The sequence below is a fragment of the Ornithodoros turicata genome, unplaced genomic scaffold (assembly GCF_037126465.1).
Source record: "Ornithodoros turicata isolate Travis unplaced genomic scaffold, ASM3712646v1 Chromosome16, whole genome shotgun sequence".
Taxonomy (NCBI): domain Eukaryota; kingdom Metazoa; phylum Arthropoda; class Arachnida; order Ixodida; family Argasidae; genus Ornithodoros; species Ornithodoros turicata.
Window position 1 is genome coordinate 1,539,518 of NW_026999320.1, and position 16,237 is coordinate 1,555,754.

Consider the following 16,237-nt stretch of genomic DNA (forward strand, 5'->3'; position numbering starts at 1 on the left):
TTTGCAGGTAATATAATATGGAAACACGCCGAGTCAAAATGTCAATTTTCTATCGTTTTTCACTTTGACGCGGCTCCATTGCACCACACGCATACTGACGCTGAACTTCGCGTTACACTAACATAACCGTCCTGTAATTTTTTGTCACAAGTAGAAAGCGCACGTAGGGTTGACCACACTTTATTACGAAGCAGATTCCCCGCTTAGAAGGTTATGGCTAAAAGGTGAGACAGAAACAAGCGTGCAGACTGTCGTCCACCTTCAAAGTGCATCAAGCTACGAAACAAGGATTACTCACTATCTCCTCAATAATTCAGATGATGAAGGCAGCAACGTAACAAATAAAACAGCAGGTACCCGAAACAGCTGTGAGAGAAAACACCAAAAGGACGGGTAATCGTTTTCGAGCTACGACGTGCTACACATTTTTCTGAGTGATAAAGCAGTGTATGTATGTATAATTTCACACTTATTGTGGTGTGTGTGTGTGTTCGTCAACAGCCCCAGCCACACACACAAACACATAAAGAAGAACCCGTCCCCGAATTTCGCACGTGTGTGCCGCCATGTATGGCGTATGACTGAGTTCAGGTACCGTCTGCACCATGATACAAATTCGTAATCTAGGCAAGGGGAGTTTGTCGGACAAATCCTTTTTTTATGGCAAGAAGAAAAACAAAGGAAAGAGAGATAACAAGAGATAGCAAATCGTGATAAAATTTACCTTTTTTTTTTAGAGGGAGGCGGAATTGATAAAATTAGATGGGGTATATGCTGTGAGACTGCCTCAGTGTGAAGTATTCTGCTCTTTCGCATTGCACGTTCTCGAAAACCTTCCGTAAAACGTTCCTTCCATCTACCTCATGTAAAGTCCCCATCGAACCCCTCCCAATTTCTCTTTTTATTTTCTTTTTTCTGGCTACGTTACTGATCCATACGGCACAATTCTATACTGTATTCATTCAGGGATTGCAAATTCTATCCTTGGTTGGACCTCGACAGCAAGCACCTGACTAAGAATGGATTACATTTCGTATCATATATCACTATATATTACACTACCAGTATTGTTGCAGGAACAGGTATATCAATTCGTACGCATAGAGCAACACACAGTCTTGTCTAAAGACTTATGCGCATGCTGTTGTACCTTCCGTACATTTTATTGCAATAACAGAGGTTATTGCAGTAACCCTTTCCAGCACTGACAGAAAGATGTGTGTATGTGTGAGTGAGCATACGCGCTTGTGACCGGGCAATCGTTTTGCCCGTTCTTTTTTATGAAACAAGTGCAACACACAAACAAAGAGTCCCAGTAGCCACATTAGTTTTTGACGTGAATATGTCTTATAAATTTTCAACCACACGGTATGGTTTCTTGTAGCTTTCGGACTTCCCCATGAAACGGTTCATCTGTTTGGACCATCGCCTGGTAACCTTGATGGAGATAGAGCTCCCCGGAAGGTAGTTCTGTGCACATTGTCCAGCTGAGTTCAAAGGCTTTCCAAACCGTTGTCATGTTTGAGAAAATGAAAGAGAAAGACAGACACCGAGGGTAAAATGTGGGACAGGGGCGCTTGCACAGTGTCCTGGCTTATTGCGCCTCAACGCAGGAAATGACAAAAATGTGGTGGGACAGCCAAATAAATGTCGACAATTATGTACAGCCATCAAGTCCGCGAAAGAGCCAGGGCATAAATATGCAGTCCGCTGTTTTACGCGTGTTTCACTAACAATGTCAAACCGATAAAAGAAATAGAAAAATGGCGTCACGGAAAATATATGGACAACGACATTCGTCTGTAGGGAATGTAACAAGGAAATTTGGTTTCAATATTTAAACTTCTAAACTTGCCGAATCAACGTGTTCTCCTCTTTTTGTCACAAACAGAAAGCGCGTGTAGGGTTTCCCACACTCCATTACAAGCGTGTAATGGGGTGTTGGTCTGGCGTGTAAAAACTGTCGTTCGCTTTCAAATTATATCAAGCAGGCACACGAGGAAGACTTGCTATTATCTCGATGCTGAAGCAAGCAAGGTAACAAGCAAACCAACAGGTATCTGAAACAACAGTGAGAATAGAAACGCCGCTCATAGCCCCACTTGCTTCGGGGCGCTAACACGTAATAAAAAAATCTAAAAAATATCAAGAGGACAGGTCACTTGTTTTCTAGCTTCGCTGTATTACGCATTTGTCTCTCTCTCATCTTTTCCTTTTTTTTTTCAAAAGTTACCGTCGCGCAATCTGATATTGAAAGGAGTATGTCGGACAAATCCTGTTTATAGCAAGAAGAAAAACAAAGGAAAGAGAGAGAAAACAAGCGATAGCAAATCGTGATTAAATTTACTTTTTTTTAAATTGATAAAATTACATGAGGCATATGCTGTTATACTGCCTCAGTGTGAAGTATTCTAGTCTTTCGCGGTACAGGATCTCGAAAACCTTCCGTAAAACGTTCCTTCCATCTGCCAACGCCCTTGACTCTTGCCTTTGTTAAGGAATAATAGGCTCGTGGGGTAGCCCAAGTCCGAAGGGCTATTTTGAAGTACAGATTCTCTAGCGAACCTGTTTAGAGAAAGCAGAGTTCCTGCTGACCGCTAACCGACCAGATAAGGATGGTGGCGCCGCGTAGTAGCGACTGATTCGACGTGATGGGGAAGGGAAATAGTGGGACCGTAGCCTTAAAGGAACTGTAAAGTGAATTTCAACTCAGGGTTACCTTATGATTTTATGAAAGCCTAGGAAGACTACATCTCAGTTACAAAATAATTCTTTTTGAATCCTTTTTTTCTTTGAGTAATCGAATTTCAAAGATTGCTTTCGAGCGCAAAGCTCAGTACAACTTGAGCAACAACACTGGGTTGGCTCGTGTCGGCTACGGCTAGTCTCGCCTTTCTAAACCGCCTCCCGGTCTGTGGCGACATGACCTACTACTATACTAGAGACCTGGACATCCGCAATGCTCCCAGCACCGGGGTAGTAGTTCTGGCAATCGCCGCTTGGCTATGGGATTTGGCGCTAGCTCGCACTATTCGTCACCACGTGACTTGTCGAAACCGCGGCGATGGTAGGCTGTGTTGACAACCCTGCGTAGCAGTAGCAGACTAAAGGCGGTGGCAAGGGTGATTCCCTCTCCCCAATAATGGTATGTGGCGCTTGCAGCGGTCACTAACGTAACTAACCCGTTACCCGTCTCTCTCATAGGGGATCGCCAGCTGTCCAGGTCTCTAGTATAGAGTAGGTCGTGTGTGGCGAAGCCGTAATGTTGGTTTGAGGTCCACGTCGTGTGATGTCGGTTTTTTCCAAACTTGAATGCCCTCGAGCTTGCGAGAGTCCAGCAGTCACGCCCGCAAAACGTTTGTTCTTACGAGTGCACGCGGGAGACGCAGCATGACACGATATTATCCGCAGAATCGTCGGCGGAGAATGACTTACCGTCATTGCCGTCAACTGGCCGCCGTGGGAAACTCTTCATGTGTAATGAAAATGTTGAGAACCTCGCGGCGGAAATATTGCTTTCGGCAGCGGAAATATGGAAATGTGCTTTCGGTTCAGGTGTCCTTGCGGCAAATGTGTGCCGATGCCGACGGCAGAACAATGCCTTTGTTGGCGCGAAATGAGATGTTACTGAAGCAGCACAGCGGTTGCATTTCAAGAAATCTGTACTTCAAAATACTGTGGCTGAAGACTCAGTTGCTCCAGGTATCCTACTGCTACGTGAGAGAAAGTGACGAGTACGCTGTTATCAGGAACAGCAAAGTGAACAAGTGAGTTCATTCATGTGTGCCTTCGATTTGTTATTAGTAAAGTTACATATCATAATTGTACATTGGTACATGCGGGAAGTTTGGGTACTTTGCCTACAAACAGGTTACCAGGTGGCTCTGGGGACCCTTAGGAAAGCACTGCAGAAAAGTCCTCAAAACATGTACTGTACATACCATAAGGGAAAACTTTCCTTCTGAAGCATACAAAGGTTTTTGCCTTTTTGACGTGTAATGCAGTAGGTGCTGTCTGACCATGTGTATTTTATTCGCTTTCACTGAGGTGAAGCTCTCACTTTTCTTTCAGGTGCTTGTAGGCAGCATTGAATGCCTCCCATCGTACTGGTACACTGGATGGCTTGGTCGTGAACACTGCTTGATCACAACAGTATCCCTTTCATTCACAATAGATGTCTGCCATATTACCTTCGGAAATAAACAGTTAGCCAGTAAAATACATTCTTCAGACATCAAAGCTTGTAATGTTGCTTTATTGATCACTGTGTTTATGAACGAGCATACAAGTGATCGCAGTAAACAAGCAAACAATGAAGGAGAACATCCCCATACTCTGTTCATATCAATTTGCAATAATGCAATGTATGTATTCTTTTTTTTTCTTCTGTACAGTACACAGGTGTTTGCCACAAGCACGTTGCAGTCCAGAATCTCTAAGAGAACAAAGGCTATCACCTTACCTATAAAACATCTGGAGTTCATGACTTTATCAGTATAAGAAGGCCTCAGGTGGGGGTCATGCCAATGGCATCAACAGAGACTTCTCTTCAGAGCCTCCCTATCGTTGACAAAAATTTTAGACCTTTTCTGTGCACATCCATCTTTGCAACCCTTTTGCAATTTCTGATTATAAATTTCTCATGTTTTCCCTCATACCAGTCCAATTGCAGTCATTGGCGTGGGCTCAGGCCTTTTGTAGAGCGCTACTATTTCACTCTAGCTCACATCTTTGCAAGTTGTCGGTGTTTCACTCAGGAGGTGATCTACATCCTCTGCGAAGATAAAATATGGTCACGGTTAAGTGTCTTCCCTATGCTCTTTATATCGAAACATGGTTCCTCATGGCTGCCATTGATGTTGTAAGTGTGCCGGGTCAAACCTAGACACATTATCTCGAAGCTTCTATACACTGTTTCCTGAATGACAGCTCATTTGTATACGTAAGCTCATACTTCTCCACATGCTAAGCAGAAGCTCTACATTTCCCTCAGAACTGGAACTGCACCTGTAAAGGTGTTTACAAGTATGCTGCATCCGCGGGTTTAGCTCTGCACATGCACGGGACTTCAAGCATGCGGGACTGCAGCTTCAAGCTTTTTCTTAATCCTCTGTTACACGATCCTCTTGTGCACTACATGGCCACTAACATTTCCCGAGCATGGCAATAGCATATTGCAATTGTACAAGCTTGTTATTTTTACCTTTTATTACATGTACCTTTTATGTCATTGTTGCAGATAGAATTATTGTAACAGAAACTTCAACTATGCAACGCCTGTGTGCCTTGTTTTGTATTATTTTTTCGTGCCATCAATACTTTCTAACAAGAAGTTGGATTTCTTCCTCACTACCGTCTTTGTTCCCTTTCACTAATGTACATCAGTATAAATATCTGTGCCATGTGTGTCTGTATCATGCCTAATGAAGGACGGACTCTATTTGAAACCTTGTGTTTCAGTAAGATTATTTCAGTGTTTCAGTCTCTTATGGCCGTGGGTTCTTATAATCCTACCTGTGTCGCGAAAAGGAGCCTGCAACCTTTCTAGTAGGTGTTGTAGATGAGGTCTGTTGAGGTGACTTTAATATTAATCGGCTCGAGTAACCAGGGAACCAGGTCAACAACAAGTACTACAAGGTGTCATTTATATCTGTGAAAACATAAGGCGCTATGAATTCACACCTTGGCTGCACTGCTCCCATTGAAAAGGATTGTGCCAGACAGCAAGACGTTCCCCGCAGCCATCCTGTTCACTTCTGGCTGACGTATCCAAGATAAATTGTGTTTACTTGGGCACTCGGCTTGTGTGGTGAGAAGCGTGACGCGAACATCTGTGCAGCTCTGTGAGATGCACCGGAAGTTCTGAATTTGATGCACATTTGATGTACTTCTTGTGGTCTGGTGGAGCAGATGGCACAACACTGCAAAGTAGAAGAGCGTTTAGTATCTGCAAACTTGTATCAGCAGGCCATTCAAAACTGTTGTCTTCAGATTTCTAGAATGTCTCAACAGCTGGTTCCACCAGTGGTGCAGATATTGTCATACCATGCACCTGCAAGGAATGGATAAGTTAAAATGTTAAACACAACAAGAGCTTGACCCACCTGTGAGCATGAGGGTGTATGGACAACTGGATAAAGTTTGAGAGATGTTGACGGCAAATCATGCGTTTGCACGCTTTTGCTTCCGAGTTTCACATTCTTGTCAGTCACGATGGAAGCCTGTGTCGCTGAAATAAATGAAGAATACGGTCAGTATCTATAGCGGATAATTTATTTGACACTTATATTCTCCTACGAGAGCTCGGGGCTCCTTAGGGGAAGGGGGATATTGCGTTTGGACATCACGCAGCGTAGGCATCACCAAAATCGATTTGAATTCGGAGTGAACCACATATATGTATTATTCCTGTGCATCGGTAAATACATACCTCGTGCGCACTGGTGTTCGCATCGTCAGACGTCGCAAGGAGAAACACTGGTGTCGGGATTGCGGTCCGTTTGAAAAGTTTTCGACAATCCGCTGCTACCATTTCGTACGACTCGCCAGAGAGATGGGTTGAGCAAATATGGCGTGGCTCACGAGTGTCTTGATCAAAGGAATGTTGGGTAGCAAGCGAGCTGGTGGTGACGACCCATGACTTGAAAACCCGAGACGAGGTAGAGACGCTAATAGACAAGCGCTTGCAACAACTTCCGTTTCTGCGCATTTCCCATTGGAATCTTGTGGTACACAACGTCGCTTGTCGAAAGAGCACACTTGGTGTATCCCCGAGCGTTACAGTGGATACCTGGCATCGCTGTCAGGTGAAGTTCTGTTCAATTTCGGCAGGAAATGAACTTTTTTGCGTACACAAACCTCGCAAGGCCGTGCGATATGGTTGTGAGGACAGCAAACAGAGGGCACTCACCGGCGCTGACAGTATTTTGGGATACTGTTTCTTCGATATTTTGAAGAATTGTCGCAGTAAGTCTGGTGATTCTAAAAGTAGTGTTTATTAGAGATTAGTAGCCGGTCATAAGTTCATTGTGTATTACTTAGGTGTCACGTGACGGGATAACTCCCATGATGAGTTTTTTAGCTCTTGCGGGGCGCAACCTACCGTCCGATTAATTTTTTTTAGTTTATACTGTGTACTAATTAACGCGTTTTGAGTGCTTAGGCTCTATGTGTGGCATCACACAGGCAAACCCTACCACACAGAAACAGGGGGGGGGGTCAAATTTCACTTTACAGTTCCTTTAACCAATGCTATTTTGTACGGGAGCTGTGAGCCCGACATGTCGTTACTGAGACTTTTTTTTCTTCACGGCTCCCACCGCGACTTGAAGCGCAAATAAGATATGCTTTATTCATTCCTCCGTTGTTTTTCTTTCTTCTCCGTTCGATCGGTCGTTCGGAACCTCGTTCCTCAATCAAACGACTCTCGCCCAATCAGCGCAAAGGGAGACTAACGCCAATTCTCAGAGACAAATGAGCATCAAAATATTTACACATATATTACACAGCCAATTAGGGATATTTAGAGCAACTATGTCAGTGGCGACAATGTTTTCGGGGCGGTGCGCGTTTAGTGTCGGTGGCTGGAAGGCGTCCCTTGTTTGAGAGCAGCTAAGTTGAATACATTTACGTATACGCGAGGGCAAGCCCGTGCGAAGTGTCAACTCTTTTGTGGACAGGACACGAAGACAATAAAACGGAGCCGTCGAGCGCGTTTGTGAGTGAAGGTGTTCCTCGCTTTGCGTCGTACTCGTGCGGTGGTGCTTGCTGGCTAGACAGTAGCAGCAGACATTCGGATGGGACGCGATCGCTCCAACCCAGCAAGAACGTACTTTACGTACTTTAGTACTTTAGTACTTGACATCACGACAGACAAGTCCGTTTGTAGCATGCGCTTCAAGAAAGGAGAAAGCCCATTTGAACAGTCAGTAACCTACAGAAACCAGGAGCTACCAGTTTCACAGCTGGCTATTAATATTAATTAATTAAGGTTATTAATATTAAATACCGTGTATGCGGAATAAACGAGTTTACATTTTCTAACATTGATTTTTTTGTTGTGGGGATGAATATCCCCACCAGCAGCGGAACCGGTTAAAAACCGCCATGAACCGTTATTTTTTTGCTCCGGAGCAGAACCGGTACCCGGTCGTTTATGATGTAACCGGAACGAAAACCGCAACGAAAAACGTTTCGGTTCGACACCCTGCTCGTTGCACTTAGTTTGGCGTGTTTAATGGTGATCATGCTGTTATTTTAATATTTCTATTCTTTTTATTATTGAAAATACACGTCAAATATTGAAATATGAAAATATTGAAAAGTTCGAACGCAGGGAAGAATCCTTATACTTTTATTCCTTTAAAGCACACTGTTCTGCACCGTTAGTTACATCGATCCTGGTTGTTCACTGGTGGTTCTGATATACAAAGAATTGAAGCGAATGAGTGATGTAAATGTCTTACAGAATCACATATTGTTCCATATGTCAAGACCCAGTTCCCCTTCATTAATAACTCCCTACTATTACTACATGTAGTTTTTTTGTGCAGTTTTGTCAATAGCTCACATTATCATGCGAACTGAATTCGGCCTGACCACCCGAACACTAAAAGTGCAGTCGAAGACAAAAAAAGACCATCTTAGAATGTCTGGGCACTGCACCATCAAATACGATCGTAGCGCACATGTAGGGGGACGTTTGGCATTCGACTCGTCTCTGTGGACGCCAAGTGAGAAGCGAACGACACGCGTGACAATGTGAAGAAGCACTACGTCCGCTCTCATATCGTTTCGTCGTTTGCACTGCGCTTTCTCCAGCAGCCTCGAACTCCACACGACATCAGTGCACGTCCCCAGGTGGAGTGGCCTGGAGGCAAGAGGTCGTACACCTCTCACCGCGACAGCGTTTTGTAGAAAGAAATTGCGTTGCAAAAAAACGTTGTCAAGCCGAAATGTTTAGGCGAATACTTTTTATACAACGCTTGACAAAATGAGTGTGGTTTTCACCAAGCTTGAGTACCCTTTCCATGATCCTTCAGGTTCATCCAACGGGTGGGATATATTTCTTACAACAAAGAAAAAGGAGGAAAGGTCAGCCAAACGGGACGTCGGCTTGCTATACTGCAAAGAAAAAAGAATAGAAAAGAACGAGGAAATAACAAACATTGAAGGGAGGATCAGGTAGATTAAAGACAAAGATGGCGGAAGAAGGGTGAGGTGGACTAAAGCAAATGAGTTAAAAAATACGAGATTAATGCATTGAGGGTGAGGGGTGAAGATGGGGCACTGAAGAATGAGATGGCACGACCTGAGTTCACAGGCTGCTCATGACACCTTTGTCGTTCAGGAACGTCAAAATTGCTTTGAGCACAAACCGCTATGTGGGATGTCGTAGTCGGCAGAGAAAGGCTACACTATTGTTACCAATTTCAGATGCTGATGACCAAAGTGCTTTCCCTGGACAAATTGTCAGGTGAAGTCCAGGTTAGGGATGTCACCACAAGCATTCTGTACAGCGTTCCGTGGTTTCCAGCTGGAAAGGTGAACAGCATACGAAAGGTAAACCTAGCGTGGACATCCCAATTGCATGTGCCTGGTACACGTAGTCAGAGAAACTGCCCTGCGTGTCAGAATTTCTTTTAACGTATGCCGATAAGAGAGCACGAATGTCAAATGAATTGTGGATGGCTGCCCGATAGTACGATACAACACTGTGAGGATAATGGCACAAGGGCACCGGACATGGACATTAACGAGCTCATTCATCCTGGCCCTCTCACATATCGCAACAAATCCAACCTTAAGTTCGATTGTAGATGGCACACGTAAGCTGCCCATCAGAGAAATTTCGGAGAATTCATGATTAAAGTGTCATTGATGAGTGCACCATGGGATTTAGATACATTTCCATATTTCCAAATAACTTGAACCAGAACAGCATTTACATGCCGTAACTCGAACGTGTATGCGTACTAGTGCTGGAAGATGCCAGAGATGAGGAAGTTACTCGACATAAGGAACCCATTACCAGATAAGTTACAAGACAAAAAAGGTAACGCAGTTACTAACAAAGTTACATGTAATGTATTACTTATAAGTTACTTGCTAACGAATATAAACGTTCTAGTATTTGTTATTTCTTCACGAAATTCAGATCCTGATCTGAAAACGGGCAGTGTAAGACTTTTTGTGCAAACAGTTTTATTTACAAGGAACTACAGCAGTAAGTACTTGATGTCACGAAAGAAGTGTACCCTTACCCAGACGGAACAAAACTCCCCGTGGTGTTCTTGTGGTTATCCTTTCCCGGAAATTCGGATCTCCATGGGAGACAGACATTTTTCTGACGGACGTCCCCAGTTGTATAGTGGCGTTAAGCACAACAGCCACTTTTTTTCTAATCCAGTTCTAGGAATTTCTAATCCACCACCACCCAATTCTAATCCAACACAAGCCAGTTCTAAGCCATCCGATTGGTGGCCCCACTTCGATTGACAGACCCCCTTTTTGGCTCCGCCTCTTCATGCTGAATGGTTCAAGCTGCCATTGATGACCCCACTTTGATTGACAGGCCCCCTTCTGCTCTGCCCCTTCACGGTGATCCATCCAATGTCTACTTGATTGGCTATCCTTCATTGCCACCCTATCAGTTCACGTACTCATATACACCTAAATGGTCTATTCTATTCATTTCTAAACCTAGTGGTTCGCTCTGGACATTCTATTCTATTAATTTCTAAGTTGACTCATAGGCCCCCCAAATTGCTCACCTCTCTATTGATCTGGGTACTCAATTTCTGAACCTAGTGATTTGCTCAGGATTCTATTGGCTGCCTATTGTACATGCTCCATATACTGATTGGTGAATTCTACTCACAGGTTACTCCCTCATATGCTTTCAACTGCTTATTGGTTCATAATTTCAACCGCAACATAGACAACCGCTCGTGGGTCAATTCCATTCATTTCTGGGCCAGCGCACAGCCCTCCAAATGCCATATTGGCTTGGGATGCCTTCTAGTTAAGGTGGTGCATCACCACCGACGCTCTATGGGAATCCCATTACATTTTTCAACTCTCGTAGAGCCACGAAAATTTGGTTGATCTCCGTGCAACTGCTTTTAAATGGAAGAGGATGCTTAGATTTAGTGCATGATCGAAGCAGATTTTGCGTTTTAGACTCAGAAATTTTTATATCGTCGTCGAAAGGTTTGGCAAAAGCTATATTTCGACATTCCGCTGGCTTACAAAATAGAGCCGCCCAAAATCGAAAATCTGGCTCGATCACGCACTAGAAAAACCTATCAAGAACCAATACCAACAAAAAGATTGCCATGACTATGTTAAGCCATTGACTCGGCACACGAGTTTTTGTCAGGTATGGTCGTCCGTCGGGTACGTTCCTTCAGAATGGGAAGCGCAGTGCTGCCATCTATCATCGAGTGTGTCGTCACAAGCAACAACAATTTGACCGCTGGAAATGATATACCGCTGCATGTGGCCGGAAGACGACGAGGCCGACGTTGACCATGACGCGGGAGCACGAGCACGAGCACGGGCAGCGTAGCCCAGCCCCAAATTTTGTTTATTGTTTGTTCAACGATGCTCATTTTCTTGGGGAACAGTAGATGAAACTTATTTGTCTGGGAATTCCCAGTCGCAGCCACAGAAATGTGGAAGGATCATGCTTGTAAAAAAATAGTGGCGCTGGATAGGTCATGCAGTGAAATCTTTTCTTTTACACGGGGTGCCGGAAACCTGGCAGCGCTTTTAGCACTCATCCAGTAGGGTGTCAATGGGAAGGGGGGGCTATTGTTTCATGGGACAACTTTACAATAGTTATTTGAACAGCACTGGGTATCCCCTCGTCCCCTCGTGGTTAGGAGCGCGGATCAAGTACCCTAGACTCTAAGCATTTGGAATTTCGGGCGGCGGATGGAGCTGGTTGGGGCAGATTTCAGACACGTCCATATCGTTTAGTGCACAATAAGGTACAGCGGACAATTTGATGGGCAAGTGTGCAAATATGCTTCGGCTGAGAAAAGTTATTCAGGATCGAAGTTGAATCAGAATGGAAGCTGAAATGGAATCGGAGCACTTGGGACCCAGGTCGAAGTACGGTAAATAAATGTATAGAAATGTTGGCTCCCTCAGACTGGGAAATGAATATCAGCGTTACGACGTCATGAGCGAGCACTGGGATAGCAGAAGCGTCAAAAACCGGCGGCACGGGAAACCCACAGTGCCGTCTTCCTCACACCGCTGCACAATGAGGGCGTCAGGGCGGACACTGATGAACGTGAGCATATGATGCCAGTAATACTTTAGTGGTACCTCAGAAAGTTATACATGTGTAGTTGCTCGCACTATGAAGCAAAGATTATAACACCTGGATGCTCACATGCGGATCAGTAGCTTCAAGGCGCTCGTAACCTATCACTAGGGCCAGGATTTTTAGGCATTTGCCTAAAAATGCCTAAACTGAACATTTTCATGCATAAATGCCTTTTTCCAAGTTTCGTGCCTAGAATTGCCTATTCGAGGCAATTTGGGACCGGACCTTCTTACTACCATGTTATATATCATGGCAGAATGGGAGGTTTTGTCCCCTTCCAACACACATTTGTTCTGGTCGCAACCTTGGTGACTATATAGGGCAACCATCGCTTCACAAAGCCTGAAAAATACGTTGACCTCTCTGATAGTCATCTTTTCTGCACCCCCGTGACTCATCGACCCTTCTTAAGAGGGATACGTTGATCCCCTCGATAGCCTCCTACGTGGGCCTCTGTGACTCACGGACACGTAACCTCCTTAACAGAAACTCGTGGTGTGAGGCTAGCTCTTTGTGCCTCCTGTCATAGAGTAGAGTTAGTTTACAAGGCTGCTCACCGCATCGGTTGGTTGCCATCAGTACAATGCAGTGAACCGAAAATTTCTCCTGCCTGTCGATGAACATGAAAGAGCTAGAAACAGTTGGCATTTCTTTGAATGAATCTCTAAAGATCCTACTACGTGTCCGCTCTGTGCTCCAAAACCTGGAAGGGAAAGGCTCCAGAGCCACCACGGAGATGGAGGCACTCATTCAAAAGAATCGGGCCCTTTCCACCCCCAAGAACACGCTGACATCCCTCACTTATCCTGAGGATGTCATTGCGGGACAGCAGTGACATCCTGGGAATATCCCCACATGATCCTCAATTTGTTAGAAAAGTGTTAGAATGAGACTCCAGAGATGGTCCTAGGGACAACATCTGGGGACAAGACTGGGATACTCTCAGGAGCACTATAGGATCATGTAAAATTCTCCAGTAAATCTGCTTTCATTTCTCACTTTTAGAAGTGTGCAGACGTTTACAGTGGAAACAGACTCTCTCTTTTGCGGTTTTCAACCTCGGCCACCAGCTTGTTATTTTCCGTCTCTCATTTTTTATTGTTTTTGATGACGAACAATGGGTGGCGTGGTATAAAGAGCAAAAATAATAAAAGGTCATGTGCCACTAAGTGCAAGACTAAGACAGCCGACTTTGAAAGGAATATCCAACAGTGGCATTTCCTTTCGCAGATAAATCATATACTATATACTGCTTATCTTGCGAACTTCCGCATATGCAAGAGTCCTCCTAGCATCGCAGTCAAAACCAAGGGTGAGGAACCTAAGTTTAATTCAATTTCATGTATAAGTAACAGACCAGTGAAGAATTCCTTGGAGTATGAGGATACAACCAAGGTAGCGTCCGTGTTTCCTACTTAGTGGATTTAGAACATCCACCGAAAGTCAAGCACGCGCTGTAATATGCCATCACTTCTCTGTATCTTCCACGGAAATGCTCCGTGCAGCATCCCGTCAGGGACCTTGCACGGATGTTCATGGCAACGAGGTCACAATGAAAGGTCTAGCAAGCTATATTTTATCGCACATTGAACCCAGTGCATGGAGTACCCGTTGAAATCATTCAATTTGTATTTGTAACCCTGTATTTTTGTACTTTCTCTTTCTATTCTACTATTCTCTCTTTGTAATATTTTGTAGTTTATACATGATCACTGCTGATTTGGTTCAATTTGGTTTATGATAAACAAACCGAAACATTAATTAATGGGCGCAGGCATAGAAATGCACATCGCATTATTAAACTAGTTTACTTCTCCTATATATGTCCTCCGGCTGGCGGCCGTAGGATGTACGCAAATGACTATCACTGGAAGATCCCATGATGACACTCTCCGGATCTCCTCCGGACACCCCATCACGGACGTGGACGCGATGACACTTTGAGGACGTCCTGAGGATCGCGAGTGTTCTTGGGGACACTGCTGAAGATTGGAGAGATCCTAAATGGCGGGGACACACCTATACCAGATCAAGACCTCAGCCCGTACGAGATTTCATGTTTCAAGTTTGCACCTGTGACGTTATGTGACGTGGAAAGAAGCTTCTCCCGCTACAAGGCCTAGAGCAAACAGATCAAGTTTCAAGTTTGAGAACTTGAGAACGACTTTCATTGTGCCATGCTACGAGAATAGTTAAGAAATGAGTCAACAAAAGCTTACAATGTTATTGTGCCTATATTTGCCTATTTTGCTGTTTTTTGGGCCTAAATGCCTGCCTATTTCGCACTTTTTTAGTGCCTAAAAATCCTGGCCCTACCTATCACCCATTGAGTTGTGCACTTGCGGACATGGAAGTCCTTTCTGAACGCAGAAAAGGACTCCGCAGTGAACTAACACTGCAGTGTAAAATGTGCACACTAAAGGGTGTGGCTGACACTGAGGTTCCACCAAGCATTCGACAAGATCACATGGACGTGAACACCGCTGTAGTCTTGGGAGTCCTCTCTAGTGGAACGGCATATTGAGCCGATGATCAGTTATGTGCCGCGCTAAGCATGCCGTGTATGGTGACCGGAACATTCGCGAAATATCAGGACCAACTGGTGGACGGTAGCAAGCATACAGGACAGAGTCACGTACCGGAACTGAGGAAGTGCGGTCTGTGGAAGTGCGCGCATGTCTACTGGTACCAGATCCACGGCCAACTCCACGTATAACCAACCGGCACTACTGCATCTTCGTTGTAGGTACTGGACGACGCCTTTCGGAACGAGAAAAGGGTGGTGTACCTTGCGCGAATTTATAACGACAACCTCCTGCCAGAGCCTGTTGATCCTCGCTATCCTCGAAGCATGCGAATTAGGGCTCCCGATTACAGAAGGAAGTACGATAAGCCTTGTAATATATATATGTAGCCTTGTACGATAAGAATTGTAATCAGTGTACCGTGTACCTTTTGCTAATCGAGACAAGCTCATGTGATGTCGGCAGCCTCGACGAGGACGAGAAAGAAAGCTAGAGTGGATTTCTAGAAGTTCCTGCGCGGATAGGCAAGGTGACACTCACAATGACAATTTGTTATGAAATGCTCTCATTCCGAGATCCACGAGCTGGAGTCATCTGCAGCCGAATGGGACATCAAAGACCCAGTTCACGGCTTGCTGATCTGTACATGGGCGAAGTCTGGGGCCGTGGTTAGTGACGACCAGGATGAGCACAACATACCCTAATTATATACTCGACCAAACTGGAAACCTCCATTCGCACTTTACATTCCAAGCAGCTGTATGGTCCGCGCACACACATTTTTCTCCTCTAACCTGCTTTTCTTCCCTTTTTCTTCTTCTCTTTTGCCTTTCTGCTCCTCCTCCACTGATGTCCAATGATATGGGAAATGCTATGCAGCCTCTTTGCAGTTTTATTTCATTTCCGTTGACTGTGCAAGTAAATGAAGCGTTTTGCACCACCACAACGTGGTCTGAAATTTGTAAGCCCAGGATGACAGGAAATAAAGAAAACAGGTTATGGTTTCGTTTCGCAATTTACGGGTAATATCGGCAGGCTATAACATGTCGACACAAACTTGTTTCAACCGCGTCCTCTCCAACTTAGGTTTTTTGGATTCCGAGAGATTTCATTTATTATATGCCCAAGCATTGCAGAAATCACGCGAAACGACTGGTGACTAACCCTTCGCCCGACAACAGCACAGCACGGAACAGCAACGGATCAACGAAGAAGTTCAGGAGACAGCTGGACAGCCTGTGCGCATTCAAAAGCCGCGCCACTAATTGTCTGGCCCGTCTGGCTGAGCGCGATATGCGTGTTTACAGTATTGGACTTGGCATGGGTGAGCACGAGCGGTTGTATGTTTGCGCAAGATTTCGCTTGACCCATCGCG

The 16,237-nt window shown here is 44.7% G+C and overlaps 1 protein-coding gene across 1 annotated transcript in view; it reads left to right on the forward strand.

Annotated features, from left to right (window-relative positions):
- LOC135372661 (uncharacterized) overlaps nucleotides 1–16,237 on the forward strand; it is a 260,959-nt gene that overhangs the window by 157,997 nt on the left and 86,725 nt on the right. Inside the window, exon 16 of the mRNA XM_064606160.1 lies at nucleotides 9,436–9,561. Within this exon, the coding sequence (XP_064462230.1) occupies nucleotides 9,436–9,561 (126 nt within the window). The remainder of the gene's footprint in view (nucleotides 1–9,435; nucleotides 9,562–16,237) is intronic.